This window comes from Leuresthes tenuis, unplaced genomic scaffold (assembly GCF_036924035.1).
Source record: "Leuresthes tenuis unplaced genomic scaffold, fLeuTen1.0.hap1 SCAF_18, whole genome shotgun sequence".
Lineage (NCBI taxonomy): Eukaryota > Metazoa > Chordata > Actinopteri > Atheriniformes > Atherinopsidae > Leuresthes > Leuresthes tenuis.
Genome location: NW_027325372.1, coordinates 19,288,316 through 19,307,553, shown reverse-complemented (window position 1 = coordinate 19,307,553; position 19,238 = coordinate 19,288,316). Strand labels below are relative to the sequence as shown.

Here is a 19,238-nt window from a genome sequence, read left to right as displayed (position 1 = left end):
ATAAATCATTAAAGCTTCTAAACGACTTGAGAGGGTAAATAGCAGCCAGGTGCTGCTGATCAAATGCACTCGAACAGCAGAGACCGCAGCTTTGGAAGCAGAGGTTTTGGCAGTGTGCTTGTCCGAAGCGTTCGGGTGCGAGTTCCCAGGAGTGGACGTCCAAGCAAGTTCACTCCAAGGTCAGATGGTGTAATGCTCAGGGAAACTGAGAAAAACCCAAGAGCTGCATCTGGTCCTCCTCGGGCTTCAGTTGGCATGTTAATGTTCATGACAGTACAATTAGAAACAGGCTGAACAGGTATGGCTTGTTTGGAAGGGCTTCCGGACAAAGTCTGCTCCCTAAAAAGAATTTGGCAGCACAGCTGAGCATTTCAGCATGAATCCATCATACCAACTATCAAGCACGGAGGTGGAGGGTAATTATTCAAGACCGTTTTACATCCACAGCATGTTAACACCTCGCATTCATCGAGTCGACCCGTCACGTGCGTTGATTATTGAAGGTTGTATTCACCAAATTTCTAGACCTGGTAAGGACCAAATGTTTTTTTATTATGTCCTGGTACATAACCTTAGAACGTAGAGGAAGGAGTACTTTGTTATTCACATGACTGTTCTGAGGTTTTTTTTTTTTTCAACCAAAGCAGTTCCAGTGTTGGTTTGGAGCCAGCTCCCAACCTAAAATCTATTTTTTCCCCTTTCCGATCGCCAAAGCTCTGGCACCAACTGTTTCTCGAGCCAGAGCAAAGGAAAAAAAATGTGCTGGGGGCAGGATCATGGAGACCAAGCAGATGTTGAGCCACGTTTCCTCTCCTTAGAGAAGCAGTTTTTGCTGTGGTGAAAAAACCCTCCATGTGTCTTCACCTTTTAAACGTCTCATTCTGTCCTTTCAGTATTTCCATATGGCCTGAAGATATACAGCTAAGCCAATTTTTAATACATTTAAAAACTACTTCAAATCTGTTTCATCAATCTTTCCAGGGCTTCTCATTCTCAGACTCAAAACAGCACTAGTGCTGAAAGCGAGAAACCTCGTGGTCACACAGACGAGGGCTTTGGTGCCACACCTTGTTGGCTCCGTCTCTTTTCTCTGTCGCATCTTCTCACATCTTGCACCTCTTCTTCACCCCCTCCTCCCTCCTTCTCCTTGCCCACCCCCTCTGCTGTGGGATAATCAAATAACCACTCAAACAAGATAAAGGCCCATCAGGCATCGTCACTCACCTCCTTTTACTCACACTCACACACACAAACACAAGGCTGCATCTCAGCGCCGGCAGACGACAAGCATTAAGTAAAATCAAGCAGGGGAAATTTGGAGAGCAGAGTCACAGAGGAAGACTTTCAGTGAACAGCACGATGAGTGCGGGAACGTCAGCCCGACGCCATGCCAGGTCCTACGTGCTTGAACTGGTGACTTCTTTTCGCTTTAAAGTTAAAACCCTCCATGCCACTTCCTTCCCTCCTAATCTGTGTTCATCTCTTCCCATGTCTCCCTCCTCCCACAAGCACACTCGGGCTGCACCGAGCCTATTCTTGGAGCTACCGCATCTCCACGCTGCACTGGTGAGCGTGCGTGTGCAAAAGAGAGACGAGTGTGTGTGTGCGCGCATGCCATCCTGATCTATTAATACCCTCTCTTGTTATCGCCTCCTCTTTCCACATCTGTGTGACGGGTAGTGTCTGCGGGAGGGTGTGACTGCCCAGGCTTTGTGCTGTACATGTGTGTGTGTGTGTGTGTGTGTAAGTGTAAGTGTATGTGTGAAGACGCTTCAGAGACCAGACACACTCCTCTATAAATACCGTCTCTAGTGATCTCCTGCTTCTCATTTTCAGTGCAACATCTGCAGCCAGACACACTGGCAAAACCAGGACATGTCAGCTCTTCACACTCTCTCATCAATGCCTTCAGACCAATTAACTGGAGCCAAATCCACTCAATTCCCCCCCGTGCAGTGTTACCACTAAATAATCTGGTGGAGGGGTGGAATGTGACAGGGGTGATAGCGATGTGTGGAAATATGTGACAGAAGACTTTGCTCCTCTGTTTTCACAGGTTTCCAGGAAAGGATATTAGGGCCAGGGCTTTGTTCCTGAAGTCCACCACTGTGTAGTTGCTTACCAACGGGTCCACAAAGCTGATCATGTGATGTCTGCACTGGGCGCGCTCCGCAGCTGTAACCTTATTGGTGATGATGTCCAGACCCTGGTACACCTGCAGGGTACAAAATGATCAGAAGAGAATAGCTAATGACACAGAATGACTTGAATAACAAGAGTAGACATCTGTAAAGGCACCCGACAGAGACAGACTTAGTAAATATGACAACTGAATAACAACCATCAAAGGGTAAGATAAATGTGCTCAGATAATGATGAGTTCTGTGTCCAAGAAGGCATAACACTCAGAGCATAACTAGAAACATGGCGTCCATTGAACCAATAGGACGCCGGATTGAAACCTATGCTAACAGGAAGGTGTGTGTGTGAGTGTATTTGTCAATGTCAGAAACTGGAAGCAGGGCCATTACAGAGGAGAGAAAGGAAAGCGCTGTCCATCCTCCAAGTGACTCTGATCACTCCAGCATATTATCATACACACACTCCACTTTCCATCACCCAGCAAGGGGGCTCCCTCATGGAATGTGACAGCTGGGTGTCACACAGCGGTCTGTCGGGCTCGTCTCTCTCACACACAGAGTAAGGACTTTTAAAGGGATGTCTGGGGATGCACAACACTAGTCTGTTCCACTCTTCCGAGAGGTCCCGACTTCAAAGTTAAGCTCTCCTGTGCCGCACGTCTCTGATTATTATGGAAATCAAACACCTACCTGCACTCTGTGATTCATGTCTCTGCTTGCAGTTTTTATATAAGAACAAGAGTTGAATTCTCAATCTATGAGTCTGGTAAAAAAGAAAAAGAAAATCTACCCTGCTTCACATTTGGTTTGGTGAATAAGAATATCATTGCATATGCAGTGTGTCCACACTTTTTTACCCCCCTTCTTCTTTACCCTCTCCAGTTACAGTCGAGCATATGTTGCCAAAGTCATGAGACTTCAGTAATGTAATCAGTGGCGGGAAAGGAACAGGCGGCTTTATTGTCTGTTCCACAAGTGCACTCTCCAAAAAGTATCTAAATATAATGTGTGGATCGTACACTAACGGGTGATGACAACTGTGAAATTAGTGGATGCTAAGGTGTCTTGTTCAGCTCTCTGCTGTTGGACTTGCTACATGAAAGGGAAAATGGGAATTACATTACATTCAAACGTCTTTTTTTTATTTTTTTTAATTGAGCAGACACGTCTATCTAAAGCTATTTATAACAGAGAAATGCATAGAAAGAAGTGCAACAGCTAATGCTAACATGGTTAAACACCACGAGATCTGACATGAAAATCATTGGGATTTTGGAGGAAAGAATTTATACTCTACAAGTTCAAAAGGTTAATACGCCCTCTATTACAGAGTAGTTAAGGATCACTGCTTTGTTGACAAGATACTGCTTATACATTAGAGCTGATGTGAAAAAAAATACATCTACAAAGCACTTCAGAGATGGCCTTTTATGTCACAGTAACAAAAAAAAAAGAAGAATTAAATAAAACAAGAACTATCAAATACGTCTTTCCTGTGTTGTGAAGTTTAAGGAAAGGTGAGGTTTTTTTTGTTGTATTACTGTTAACAAATCTTCTCAGGAAGGTCATTTGCACTACAAAGGCCTCATGCTGCTACATAAAGTGCACAAACATTTAAGAGTTAAGATTGTTTATTTCTATTGTTATATATTTCAATGTTCTACATCGTTTGCTACTGTGAATATGTTTTGTTGTTGTTGTGTCATTTTTATCATGTAAATGGAGGGAGAAAAATCAATATCGGCTTCAAGAATCTATCCAAAAAAACAAAAAAAAAACGGCAGCACATATCAGGGATCAGTTAAGACTGATGTCAAAATAATCGGTATCGTCATCAGCCTTAGAAGACCCCAATCGGTCAATCATAAGGCTGACGCTAACGTGCGGCGCATGGACACGACTGACCGCACGTTGGAATATTTAGGCCTGAAGTCTAAGACAAAGAAGAATATCGTGAGGACATTTCTATGGGTACTGGAAGAGCAATGTGTCTTTTGATTAACACTGAAAAGGGTTATCGACGCTAACTGGTCGATCAAATATTAACTGCAGGTGTAACTTTTGATTCCGATTCGTTACTTCAAACACTTCTGACCCATCCCGGCTGACTAAACCCCACAGAAAAATGTGATAAAATATACATGTCGGAAGAGAGAAAATAACTTTGGCTTTCCACACTGGATCTTTTGTCATATTTAATGATAGCGAGAAATTAAAAATAAATAAATAAATCAGCTCACCAGTTAAAGTCAAGTTACTTTATTCATCTGTTCATTCATGTTGTTAAAATAAGACTTCTGCGCTGTGGAGGGAGTCTGAATAACTAAGGACTGCTATGATTAAAGGATGCATTTCCCACTGAAATGCTGAAGACGTCCTTTTTTTCCCTTTTTTTTCTCCCCCCGTTAAGCAGAAAAAAAATGTGATTCAGGAGGGTTCCTTCAAGTTTTCCTGGCAGCTTCAGGCTGATTCACTTTCTGAGTCTGAAACATATCCCCTCGAATGGTTGATGGTAGACTATACACAGATGCCGTGCCATAGCAGAGGATGGGGAGTTTTCATCAGGCAGAAACAGGACCAGCATTAACCGAAGTTTCTAAATGAGCCCAGGTATAGTTTGACGCGTCATCGTTTCTTGTTGAGAATCAAGTATGCAGTGCTGACATATGAAACATATTCTTCTAGAGCTACTCAAAAACAGTGTTAAAAGATCTGGCAATGTGCTCAACCCCTGAGACAAATCACAAGTCTTCCTAGTGCCATCATATTAGAGCGATTTCAACTCAACTTGGTGAACTTTGAAATGTAAAGAATTTGGAAGAAAACTCAGGAAAAAAGTCTGAAATATTAGTAAAAGTCTACAACAACAAAGCAAAAGTCAGAGAACAATAGGTGCTATAATATTAAATATCAATTGTTTCACGGTGGTTACAAACCAAAGCACAAATGAATACACCCGATGAGGTGCACGGGTCCAAATAAGCCTGGATTTCCTGTTAAAGTCCCCTCTCTGCAGCTGGAGCTTGGATGTGTATACAGCAGAGAACACGGATGAGAATGATTTGAAGCGACCGCTGCCTATTTTTACACCCCTCACACCTGCACTGTCACTGGCAGGTGTCTCCACCTCCTCTCAACTCAACTCAGCACCACTTGTATGATGCTTTTCAAGCATTTGAAGCGCAATTTGAACAAAAGGGAGAAGAAGAACAAAAAACAGGAATGGGAGAAGTAATAAAACAGAGTAAAAGATTACAAGATTAGCAAGACCGTAATGCAGTTTTCAACAGCAGTGAAATATTCATACAACCAGTAATAAGAGCAAAAGTCAAAAAGCAAAACCTAAGGATGGCAAAATATATAAATGTAACAAAATAAAAGCTCTATCAAAGAGCTACATTTTTTTTAGCTTAGTCTTTAAAGCAAAAAGTGCAATTTAAATCCTGGACCCAAACTTGGAGCTGGTTCCACAGGAGGGGAGCCTGAACAGAACAGATTCTGGGAAGTGGAAAACTGAAATCTATCAGACAAATATCACTTACACCAGTCTGAAGCAGCACCCTCCATCCCAGTGTTAAGTTGAAGCTTTTTTGTAACCAATTGTAGTGGTGGATGGTGTCAGATATGACACTGAGATCTCTCAACACCGAGACAGGAAAAGTCATGTCCGGGTGCAACTTTCTGCTAATCAGTCTGCCGAGTGTTGAATCTCCCTGAACTGTGTCACTAATATGTTCTCGACACGGTCAGTAAAGACACAGATGATCCTTTGCTTTGTAGTCGTCTAAAAAAAAAAAGTTCAAATTAATTCATGAACGAAGCTTTGGTTGAATTTTTAGAAAAATTCCATTTAGAACAAGGTAGACCACATATGAAAAAGCCAGAAAACGCGTTGTCATACCAACTCGACTTTGCTCTTCAGAATTTTGTGGTCAAAGATGCGCCCACATCCTCTCCAGTACCTTCTAATTATGCCACCAGGCTTCTTCCTGTCATCCGATTCTTAAATTTCATGTCAGTCACAAGATAGACTCTTACCCTCGGATCGTGCACCCAGTGATCAATAAAGTTGTGCGGGACTATCGATGATATCCTCGGTGAACGTGCGTGTGGGGGGGAGGGGTTGCGTGTGCTTCACCAAATGTTCCTCAGCTCTGTGGCACGCCAAAAGTGGGGAGCAGGGCAGAGCAACCCGGGCTGATAAATTATTCACGGCCTCTCTGCACGACACCGCTGTCAGCTAAGGAAGGCTTGGATAGATGGATGAATGGATTGATTGGAGGAAAATCAAGGAAGATTTGGAGTGATTTTTGGAAGAATGAGAGTTTGATAAAAAAAAGGGCATGAATGTACATAAGGCACAGAAGAGCACTGTGTACTTGTTGTAGAGGACAGGATGCTCCCTGACAAATTTGCACACATTAACCGCCACCCCTCCTCTGCCTCCGCTGCTCTCTTTCTCTATATCTCTCTCTCTCACACACACACACACACACACACACAGACTCACACATAAGATTGTACAGAAAGAAAACAGGATGAGAGTTGGATGGGAGATAATACTTCAAGAGAGATACAGAAACAGATACAAAGAAAGACAGTTAGCGAGGGCCGTGTCATGTGCGTTTCATTTGAAGACCGACAGCCCCCCCAGTCACAAATACTTATTCCCCAAATAGAAAAAGACAGATGTGCTATTTAAAAACACACATGGTCCATACAATATCCGACCTACCATCAGTTTTCAAATATATCACACACTCCTCATCATGTGAGGAGCATATGATAGGAAGTTTTATCTCACTTTGACGCCCAGCTCGTCTTTCTTCCACACAAGCATTAATTAAGTTTCCTCTTCCCCATCCATCCTCCTCCTTAGCATTCCTGCCATCCTGTCCTGAAACTGTCCCGTCCTACTATCTTGAAAAAGCAGCACCCTCTCTAATACTCATTACGTAACCACGCCTTACAGTGCATTCACGCGGGACTGTTGCAAAAAACACATTGTGCCGATTTAAATTTCTCCATAAAGGGGACAAAGAGACCCCAGAGTAAGAAACAGGCAGAGCAAACCTGGAGTGTAAAGGAGGAAAAATTAAAAGAGCCACTTGTGTGGATGATGCGAGGAGGAGAAGGGAAAAAAAAAAGAGAAACGCTTTGAGGGGAAAGCTGCAAATGAGACAGAAAATGAGAAAGAAATTAAGACTTCCAGCGAGGCGGTTGGAAATGAGCTACAAATTGCAGCGACGCTCGAGCTCAGAGTCATAAAAGAATCAAAGGCAGAAATCAACACAGTTAATGGTGTTTACAAGTCTTCTGGAGGAAACTGGAAGACTAAACTGGAGTGCTTTTTAAGTAAATATTTGAAATGATGCAAATCATTTTCTAATAGATGGGTGATGGATGATACAGAATATGGCTGTAGACACAAAACGAGGGCAGCATTGATTCATGCAGAGGAGGTCATCTGGTCGCAGCTCTGGTCGTGTTTCACACCATCAGAGGCCCAAGCAGGAAAATCCACTTAGCACAATTTCTAATAATGTGCATTATCTTCATGGAAATGGATGCATGCATGGCATTGCAGCATAGGGATGGCACATTCATCATTCTTCTCTTTGAAAGAAGTATAATGGCTGTTTCCTGTGAAGTCCCCTCAGGAAATATTTCACAGAACAAGTCATCTTAAGATTTTCTAATTCCTAAAGTCGTAATTCACTTCGATATACTTCAATAAAAGCCCAGATAATGTGAGCTCAGCTGCCCTCTCCTCCTCGTCTCGCTCTTAAATGGATGTGGCCATGTGGCCGATGTGTGTGTGTGTTCGTGAGACAATGAGCTCAGTGTTTGGGTTCTGCAGAGCCTGCAGCCGGACAGCCCGGCCAACCTTACGCCCTGCACGAGACAGCTGTTCCTCTGCCACAAAAAAACAAGGGGAGGGAGAGCACGGGGAAGAAAGAAGGCATGAGATCGGGAGAGAAGTGAGGAAAAATTAAAGAGACGCAGAGAACAAATACTCATTCAGACAGACCAAGATCCGCAGAGGGCCAAAAAGAGTAAAAGGAAGTGACTCAGAACTTTCAGAATAGTGCTCCACCAACATGCTGCTTTCACAGAGTCCAAATTTCATTCATGAGCCAGCAACATGCCACTCAGCCACAAAAAAAGTGTACAAATACTTTTCTTTTTTTGTGGACAATCTCCAAAAAGAAGAAGAAAAAAACTTAGAATGTCTCATTAGTGTCCTGGGTGCAAATGATGGATAAAGCTTCTTCCTTCGTGTGCATTTCAGTGCAGTGGAAGACTCTTTGTAGTCCATCTAAAAAGTGAGCCAGCAAACATTCCACGCAACTGTCGGTGAAGATGAACGCATTCACACATTTTCCGCTTGAGAGAGTGAAGAAATGAGAAGTCACTTTATACATCAACACCAACAAGTTGCTCACCACCCCTGACCGTTCCACATCAACTCAGTAAACTGGATTATTACAAAAGTGAAAGGCTTCTACAAGCTACGACCTTTAGCCACTTTAAAAAGCCATTTCGCATTGTTGCCAATGGCTCAATGAGTTCACTCCGTCTATTCAAAAGCTGCATTTGTACCATTGACTCAATAGAATCCCAACTCCTTCTGACAAGAGAGGGTGAAATACAGGTGAACGGGGGAGGAGATATTACAGGCTGCGCTTCTCTCCTCCAGTTGGACTCCGTGGCAGGAAACGGTCAACAGCAGTGGAGATATCTTCCAGCTGGATAACAATTTCAGCAGAATCAAATGAGGCTAACTCACCTACACCAGTTAAATGAGACGGGGCGTTAAGTGTTATGAGACTGAAGCAGAGTAACGTATCATCTCATAATCCTGAGGCTGAGATTCAAATTAGCACAAGCCTGAATAAGAAGTCGGTTGAATGGAAACGCGCATAATTTGCAATGAGAGAAGGAGCACGTGTATCTGATAGGTGCTCTGAAGCGCCGGACAGCCCGAGTCTAGACGTGGGATCGGCAGGATCCCGTTGATTCAGCAGTACGTGATCTGAAATGGCCCCTCACATGAGGGACAAATTGGATTTCAGTGAGCCCATTTTGATCTGGATTATGTTTCATTGTTTTTCTTTCTTTCTTTCTTAGGATAAACACAGGACAAAAAGAGAAAAGAACAGATTTTAACATCTAATAAAGACACTCCCAGACATAAATATTCAAATGCTAAAAGCTTTGATCCTAACGGTCACTTGTAATCAGTCAACACTGTCTGCAGACGCTCCAGTTCCTTGTCCTGACCCCTGGCTCACTGTTTTTATCTTTCCCTCTGAATCCTTTCTTCTGTTACACTTACAAATGAATACCTATCTGCTTAGATTCTCTTTTTACCCTTTCTATTCTTTCCCTCAAGGCACCATCCTTCAACAATTTATCTCTCCATCTTCCTCTGCGCTGTCTCTCTGTGGGGAATGGCCCAGTAATGCCAGACTAATAAATCATTCATGCTGGAGCCCCACCTCCCCCCTCTCTTCTTCCTCCTCCATCCTGCTGTCCTCCTCTCCCTTGCTGCTTTACTGTAGCGGTGACCGCATCACCACACCCGCACACTGTAATTCAAACACACACACAGTGAAAATAAGAGTTCATCAGGCCTCGCTTTTTTTTTTTTTTTTTTGGCGAGCTCCTACACCGGCTTAGACGACTTAAAATGATGCATCATATATTGGCTGTGGGAGGCAGCATTGCCTGAGTTACAATACAAACAAATACGTCAAAGCCCAGACAGGTCATAGCCACAGCAGACAGTTTGAGAGGCAGAGGGAGGGGGAGGAAGTGAACTGGAGGGATATAGCACATAGCTGTGCAGTTATCCAATGTAGGATGTGTTTAATACGCAGATAAGCAGTTGGTGGCAGTGAATGTGTGTGTTGAACAACCAATGCAACCCTCATAGGGCTCAAATCACAGTGGCATGTTCATCATGCTCTATATTTACAACTGAAGGGGACAGTAAAGCTTCTGCATTTTCGCTTGAAAAGGCCTGCTTCGCTCCAATTTTACGTGATTGTAAGGGCCAAGATGACACTTGACAGCTTCCCTGCTGTTCAGGCCTCTTTTTCACATGCAGCAGAAAACGAATAAGCCTGAAAAATCATCCTCCTTTTTCACAGCTCATGTTGAAGAGAACGCGCCTTCTTTCAGACGCGCCACAAAGCAAAAGGTCAGCGGCCTCCAACACGTCCGAGCACAAAACAAACCAAAGCAGCGGTGCATGCGTGTGCATGACCTGTTAAATTGGCCCCCACGGCTTCCAATGGTCCTTTAGCATGATACCACCCTCACACCGGTCTCACCCATCCCTCCTCCTTGCAAGCTCCTTTTTATTACACCCTGCTGCGTAACAGCCTACTTTGAGATAAAAACATGTTATAAATGCATTGAGGACTTGAGTGAGCATGGAGAAAGCACACATCAGTGTGCAAAAGCTTTGTCTGGAGGGCAGAAAGTGATGAGTGATTCAAATCTTTATTTCTGGATTTACCTTTTCAATACTGCCCTGAGGTTTAGTATAGTTGCACTATGAACTTTTACTTACTTTCGAGGCACCGTTTATTGAACTATTCAGCTTAAGAGACTTGTCCAGCCTTGTTTAGATGGGAAGTTCCTCCTCTGTTTTGATCAGTAAAAGTCTCCCAAGCAGAGACCGCTACTCAAAACTCTCCCTTGTGCATTCAAGTGCTCCTCGGACGGGTCCCTCCCGACAGCCATTCCATTTCGTTGCATTTTAATGTGAAATTGAAATGGATATGTTTTGGGATTGTTTGTAATGAAACCAATACAACAAAGTGAAAGTGAAGTGAAAGTGAAAGTGAAGTGAAAAGGAAAAACAAAAAACTGCACCATAAAAAGACCTGTCAAGAGGAGGCAGAGCATCCAAACTCAAGAAGAAGATTACAGGGAGACCAAATGTAAGCTTGAAGGAGCACCTAAGCTCAACAGCAGAGGCTGGAGTGTCTGTTCAATGGACCACTTTTAGTCGTGCACTACAAAAAGATGGGCTTCACACACAAGAGTGACCTAAAAAAAACACTACTTAAAAGGAGACTTATTATGTCCTTTTTTCACAGGCTGACACAATTTCCTGAGGTCTAAATGAAATGCCTGTCACATGCTCTGGTCAAAATAACATTTTGACACAACTCTATTCCACCCTGAATGTCTGCCTCTTTTGAGATCATTAGTACTTTCTAACCCCTGGAAAAACGCATCAAGGTGTAAGGGACCATACAGAAAACAGTCATTTGGTCAAATTGGTCAGAATGAAAAGAATGATGGATCATATAGAGACATTCCTGAGGAAAAAAAACAGTTTCAGAATAGAGACTGGCAACAAAAATGACCAGAAAAATACAGCTACAGCAGTACTCCAGGAGTTTAAACCTTAAACCTTGTCAAAGCGCATATTTCAATCTGACTGAGAATGAGGGATTACTTCTACCCACCCAGTCTGAAGAAGCTGGAGGCCGTTCTTGCTTGACATACCCCGAGAGAACAGCAGCCTTTTTTTGGACCTTTTTTTCCATTCAGTTTTGTCTCACAAATAAGATGTTTTCCACCTTCGAGTGATAAGCAAATTGCATCTTGATCAAATGCTTCATATCCAGCAAAAATCCCATTTCAATTCCAGGTTGCAAGGTAACCAAACAGAAAAAAAAAAATTTAACTGGCAAAGAGGGTGAATAGTGAATACGGAACATAAAGCAAGCCTACAACTGTATTTAGGAGTCCTAAATATACCGAGTGTTAAGAACAGAGGAAGAAATGACAAAAATCTCTCAAGACTGCATCACTACATAAAAGAATCTTGGTCATTATCTAATTAGCATTGTAAGATTTGCATCTCGGTGCATCATGAATTGCCTCCTGCTCATCATCATACCCAAGCGTGCAAAAAACTTTAACAATTAAGTCAACCGTGGTTGAACTGCAGAATGTTGTACCGGGAAAAAGCAAGAGACGATCAACACGATGAATGAAAACAGGGACCGTCTCCACTGTGACAGAATCCACACTACACCTCACTGATATAATGCAGCAGAACACAAAGCTTATATAACGATCACCCCTGCTCAAGAGACACCAGTCTAATGTTTCAGTCTGAGCGCTGCTCACATGAATCACTCAGTCTGCCTCTTTACTGTCACCGCCCATGTCAACCGTTTTTTATTACCAATAACACCTCGGAAAGTGCTGTCGGTAAGTGAAGCCTTGATACATCCACCTCTCCCCCGAGGTGATTAACAAATGTCTCCGTTAGAGCTCAACAGGGGCCCCGATTTGACCCGTCAAACCTCGCTTCTTGCGCATTTCAAGCAGGTGGCGAGAAGCTTTCCACGTGTGCCGTTCCTTGAAATTCACACATCAAAGCCTGACGCGCACTTTAAGAGCAGCTGGAAGTGATTGGACGCCGACGCACAGCGTACGCCGTGCACGTCCACTTAATGTATTCCCAAATATTACAATGGTGCAGATCTTTCAGCTGGCATCTTTTAAACATGAGGGGGAACAATCTGAACAGCCATATCTAATCATGTCAGCTGGGTTTGAATGAAAGGCTTATTAGAGCAGAGTGTCACGGCCTGTTTGTGCGCGCTGTACAAGAAAATAAACCTTTAGAAATCAAATGAAAAACATCACAGAGTCCAGTTATATTTAGTACAGTAAAGACTGCACTGTACTATTGGCCTAGTTCTGGATTTCATCTGACTATACAGTGCTGAGTGCAAGTCTTGAGTATTTCTTTAATATTTTCATAGCACAGTTCATACTACTCTAACAAGCTTGACCGTAATATATTTTGTGCGAGTAAATTTATTCTTCAACGCAGCCCGAAAACTCTGACGAGCTCCGTTGTCATCTCTTTAAGTCTTCTTCAGGAACAGCTCTCCAGACTACTTAAAGGACATTCCAAAGCTCTTCGTTGGATGCTGGCTGCCTTTTCTTTGGTTTTCTCTCAAGATGATCCCACACTGCTTTAACGGTGCTGAGCCCTGAGCTCTGAGGAGTGTTCGTCACACGAAAAGACCCGCTGTTATTTTGCCTCCATCATTTCTGATGAGGCCTCAGTGGACAGCAGATGGATCTCCTCGGTCCGTGTCAGGTCTTTGCTGGGTTTTTATCCCCCTATTTGAGAGGAAATCACTTTCAGACACGGTTCATTTGCTGAACATAGTTCCTTAGCCTTCAGCTGGGGAGGGGGGGCTGTATTTCAAATTGCTATCTTTGACAACTAAAGAAATTAAAACACGTGTCTTTAAGACGGGCTGATGTAACAAAGTGCCTAAAGATACAATTTAAAACAGCCTCCTTACAGAGTTGTCCATTGTGCGAGACAGTACTAGTTCCACCCTTGAGGTTTTTTATGCTTTAGGGTTATTTAGTAGCTTAACAAACAAAACAAGACAATCCTTTTGAAAATACTCCGATATAAAGACTGAACTGAAAAAATGAGTGAAAAAGCTGCTAATGTCCACAAAAAAAATAAAATGTATAAGACGCTCTGGCTCGAGGGGGCTCGCGACTATTACACAGTACTGTAGCGCATCTCATCTTCTCTGCCTAAAATTACTTTGAATTTAGGACTTTTGAGACCTTATGAGAAGAGTTTGCCAGACAGAGGTGAGGTGAGGCTAAAGGTGAGGTGAAATGCTAACAGCAGCCATTCCAGCTACAGCTACATTGCTGAGGGACCCCTGCTGTTACCTGGACCCCACTTTGGGAACCACAGATTCACACCATTAGCCAGCGTTCCATTCACTAACAGTACAGCGAGGCACTTGTGTGTGTGCCATAGATAGCATGTTCATTTAATGAGTGAATAATATCCCTCTGCATGTCCAATGAACTGTGGGTTGGGGGCATGGGCCGGGGGCAGGAGGGGGTGACGGTAACACAATAGGAGTGTTAGGGAGTGTGGGAACCAATTCTCCACAGGACAATAGACACTTCCCAGTGGCCACAGCGTACCCATTCACTATCAGCTGCTGGGCCGGCGTAGCACGGCGCTGAATGTGCACCAGCTCAGCACAATGCTGCTTTCTCCCAAACAAGACCAGACTGTTTCCTATCCCAAAGACAACACAGGCCAGCTCTAGCCTATACACAGCCTCATTCTCACATAAGCAGTCTCTTTCTCGCTAACTCCATGTCTGCACGTCTCTCCCACTTTCTGTCACTGTCACACACACCAACAGGAGGGTATCGACAAGGCCAGGGATTGTGGAGACAGTGGCTGGGGCTGCCATGCTGTAACTAGGCCACTGCTTCTCTCCACCGGAGCTTCTGGTCGTGAAGATATTCTGGGCTGAAATGTTATTAGTGTAACCCAGTTTACCCATTACCAGGTGACTGCTGGAGGAGGCCCCTCCCCACAGAGACAGGCACACTCAAGGACAATGCAAAGGAAGATGGGGGAGGGACGGTGGTGCTGAGGTAGGAAGGTGATGAAGGATGCGATTAGTTAGTGGATGCTCCTCTCAGATCAGAGCAATCACCGCTGGACACTGGCACATGTGACTAGCTGGAATTACTGTCACTTCCAATTTGTGTTTGTGCGTGTGTGTCTGCACTGTGCTCTGACGTGACCCAGGCTCAAACTGGTACCCAACCTCTTCTTTTGTGTGCGTGCACTCTGGTTGCTGTGGCAACAGAGCCTGAGAACCAACAGGCAGGGCGGGGCTGCGAGAGCGGAGAGCGAATGAGACGAGCGTGAGAGTTTTTCCAGTGCCGCCACTTTGGCAGACACAGACAAACACACACATGTGCGCACACAGTCGTGTCTCCATCCCCACAGATCACATTACATTGGCTTACATTCATTTCCTGGAGACTTCCTGCCTGACCGATACCCAATTAACCAAAGCGTATAACTAAAAACTCTCTGTGGAGCCTCTGAGAGGATGCGAGGGAAAGTTTGGGAGCACTGGTTTAAAACCAAGTCAGCTTCAACTTTTAAGGACACACTACAACACGAGTGACACAGGGGCATACGATACACACCAAGGGGCTGTTATGTAAATGCAGGATACAGCCCTAAGCTACTGACTGGATTTGCAATAAAAGACAGTAATGGCTCATCATTCAAGTCGGCATTTACTCTATGAGCCTTTGAGTACCAAGTTTGCATTTAGTCACATGTTCAACATTAACATACCTGATGCAAAGCTTTCATCCTTCATTAAAATATTCCAAACCGGTTTGATTTTCTGCTTTTATTTCTTTTGACATCAGCAAAATGCCTTCCCGAGAGACACTTGACCACTCAGAGCCACCGTACATACAATCTGATAAACCGATTCACTTCCAGCACCCAGTGGTGTTCTTTTTACTGTGCTGCATTTAGGGTCGTCACGGCTGCAACATTTTCTCTGACGATCATTTTTAATACAGATGTTTGCGAATAGCTACCTGAACATCTCTGTTCATTTTCAAAGCTGCTACTATGCTATCAACCTACTATTAATGGAACAATTTTCCTAACCCCCTAGGATAGGTAACAATCATTTATTGGAAACAATACAAGAACGTGAAAATATTCACGAACTTAAACTTTCTCACAGCAGATATGCAAATCTGTGACTTTGTCAGTCAACTCAATGAAACGGTGCAAAACAAATGGAAAATATCGTTTCAAACTGATGAATTACATCGTTAGTTGTGACAAGCCTGCCATTACTGCCAGCAGGGTATCAAACCAGCCCACTGACACCTGGGAAATACGGGGGATAATTCCACAGCTCATTCATCAGCTGGTAAAACGCTCCTCGCACCGGTTACCAGATCAGATGGACCCAGTTCATCTTTTATTCTACTGTGAAAAAGTGTGAGGAGGAAAAAAAAGCTCAAATTTGCTCCATATGACAAAGAACGGACGGATTAGGAAAGCACCCTCGACTGAGCGTGAAAGCTCCCTGTGCCCAACAGTTTTTGTCAGGTGAAAGATTTGACTGAAAGCAGGTGGGCGAAAAAAGCAGACTATGTGTGCAAAAGGCTTTTTCTTCAATCTAACTAGCCATGCTGCTGCTGCAAAAAGATTTCTTTAAACAATATAATTCAATTAAATTAATATCTCACTGTATTACACAACTAGTGACGGGCTGCATCTCAGAACACACAGTAAATGCATTTTAACTGCTTTTCATTTGCCTTGTTTTTACACTGAAATCAAAGGACGTCTTCAAGATCAACAGGGCAATATTGGATGCATATGAAACGAACTGTAACTTAATACCGCTACCAGTCACAGTTTCACGCGTGGGCAACTGTCTGCTGTTTTAGCTGTTTCAGGTTTATTGTCTTTGTTTGCATTTAAGCCACCAAGGACAACATTTTGTAGCGCTTCCGCGTCATGACAGTGAAGGCCTTTGGATCCAAAAAGATGGGATAAAAAGGGGAGCAAAGGGTTTGAAGATAAATACCAGATTTTCCTCTGATCCACTGGGATCAGAGGCACCTGCTCGACATGCGCTCATGCCTTCTCATATGCTGCATCAGATCTCAATGCGTTAATATTGCAACTGACAACTACGGCCGAGTTTTCTTGCCTCTGATACAGTCATTTTCTTCCATGGAATCAAGTGAGTCTCTCTTATCGCAGGTAAATATCTGAGGTTGAACTATTTCACATATACATATAAAAATCACATATACGCCAATTTGTGGCTGTGACCCAAAGTCACATGTTGAGATGAATGAGTAAAAAGTCAGTGTGCTGAGTTACTGGATAATATCAAACCAAGCAGAGGCAAACAGATGTGACTCAAAGGTAATTCATGCCCCATATAAGAACTAACATTTAACAAAAGAACCCGTGTCACTATGCGCCTTCATGTCAGATGAACCTGGATCATCGCCAAGCTCTGTCTGTTATGGTCGACAAGTAAAAGATTTGCAGATGACCGTTAGTTTTACTTCACTGAAACACGAGATATCGGACCTGATTTTTTGTTTTACGCATTTCTGACTGAAACTGAGTGACGTGTTTTCTGCAGCTGCCATGTTTCTGCAGGGCCTCTTATACACGGGTAGCTCAGACTGCGGCTAACACATTCGAAACATCTAGGAACCACAACTTATACGCCGTTCAAATGCATCGAAGGAGTCCTTCAGCGCTCGTTAGAAGCCGCTACATCTTGCTTCTCATAGAAACGTAATACCATTTACACGTCCCGCCAACTCTTGCCCTCTGTCGCAGTAAAATTAGCCCTTTTTTTGCTAACTCACAGTTACGGCAACACTAGCTTAACTGACTGTGGGCTTCTTTTACATTCAACTGTGCTCCAACTCCCCCTTACAAACGAAATATTTGTTCTTCTACGCTCAAATTATTCCACATTACCGGTGTGTCACCCAAGCTATAATGGCTGCCTTGTCAAGGACTTTGTGCGCTTTTCTTCGTGTCAACACGTATCCTACCTGCATGGAGTCCGCGCTGATTATTTCTCCCTGAAGCTGTTGTCCGATCTCGATGGCCAGTTTGGACTTGCCGGTACCGGTAGCTCCTAAAATCACAACCAAAGACGGGACCATCGCTCTCCGTAAGGCATGCTGCACACCGACAGTGGAAGCCGCCATGATGCTGCTTGGTGCCCAGCTGACTTTCACGCACATGCGCAATCCGTGTAGACATGAGAGGTGGGCTCTGTTACTAGGCAACAGGCAGCCGTTACTGTGAAGACGTTGGTTGATAGGCGCTCATATGGAAATAGCCTTTTTATGATTATTTCGCCAGATTTTCACATTTAAGCCTTCCTGATTTGAGTTTTATTGACTGGCTCCCACAGTTTAACCCCTCAATAACCAGGTTCAATTCAAGCCTGGTTAAACAGTTTATCAGCCAAGAACATCCATTAACAGACTGGATGAAGCATCTGGGCACGCATCACTGCGATCACGTTCTTAAAATGCTTTACGGAGGACATTTTCCGCACAGCTAGTAAACAATACCTGCTGTGCTCTGCAGTAGTGAGTTGAGATGCTTGTTGCCATGGTAAAAGATGCCAGGACTGGTTGCCTTGGAGACTGCTGAGAAACAATAAGGGATAGGGGGAGGGATATTCATTCATATGCTTTTAATGGGGAACATGTAACACAACGAAACTCAGATTTAGCTCAAAACGCACGATGTTACATTCAATGTTCAAGTTAAAAAAGGACAAGTCATTTAGGATGTCAAACCATTGAATTTATTAGTTTTTTTTTTTTTTTACTCTTCATACATAGAAGCTTATGAGGTACAGAAAAAAAAACAAAGTGCTGAGACAAGGCTCCAAATATCACCAAAGTAAGTAAGCAATGTCCTCTGCCACAGCAGAGACCAGTGACCGAGACAAATCAAACAATTTTCAAGAAATCAGTGCAACCCCTTGCTGCGATGCACCTTCTCAGAAAAAAAACAAACAAAAAAAAAAACAGTCAGGCTAACTGGTGGTTTGTGCTGAATTAGCATTGATGCTGAAGAAGGGCAACATCAAATCTTTTTTTTTCTTACTCCCCCCCAAGTCCATGGAGAATCTTGTCATCTCTGAGGTTATTACACTTACAGTATGATGCTATCACATGAGCTACTGAGTGCATGATATTTCCTGAGTGCTGATGAAGCAAGTTATTTACAGTTCTAGATCCAGGTATGCTGCATTGTTCTGTCGCATGGCTTACGGGACAATGGGGAGCAACAGGCTTGTTTGAATTGCAAAAAAAGAAAAGGGGGAAAAAAAGAAAAAAAAAAAGCATTAAAATTAAGGTCACTAAAGGCTATACACACTGCCAGAAGTTTAATCAGTAGATCCTCTTAAGTCCCCACCACCCACGTCAGATCTAAGAGAGCTACAGCAGCTACAGTGATTGGATTGAATGCAGGAGCATTCAGGTGCTCTTCTCTCCACAGAGAAAGAGCCGACCATACATGCCAATTTTCAGCACGTAACCACCAATAAAGCCCTGCCCGCTACAATAACAAAAAACAGTCATTAGCTCACACTGAAACACAACTCGGTAGGAAAATATAGTATAAAACTTTTGTCACCTCGGACTTGTACAAATAAAGAGACTCCA

The 19,238-nt window shown here is 43.4% G+C and overlaps 1 protein-coding gene across 3 annotated transcripts in view; it reads right to left on the bottom strand.

Moving 5' to 3' along the window:
* trit1 (tRNA isopentenyltransferase 1) overlaps nt 1–17,774 on the bottom strand; it is a 38,147-nt gene extending 20,373 nt beyond the window's left edge. For 2 of the 3 annotated variants that reach the window (XM_072370943.1, XM_072370944.1), the window contains exons 1-2: nt 17,601–17,774; nt 2,075–2,215 (exon numbers count right to left, since the gene is read on the bottom strand). In XM_072370943.1, coding sequence (XP_072227044.1) covers nt 2,075–2,215; nt 17,601–17,759 — 300 coding nt within the window. In that variant the 5' untranslated portion in view covers nt 17,760–17,774. The remainder of the gene's footprint in view (nt 1–2,074; nt 2,216–17,600) is intronic. The other variant, XM_072370942.1, reaches the window with a different exon arrangement.
* Nucleotides 17,775–19,238: the final 1,464 nt, after the last annotated feature.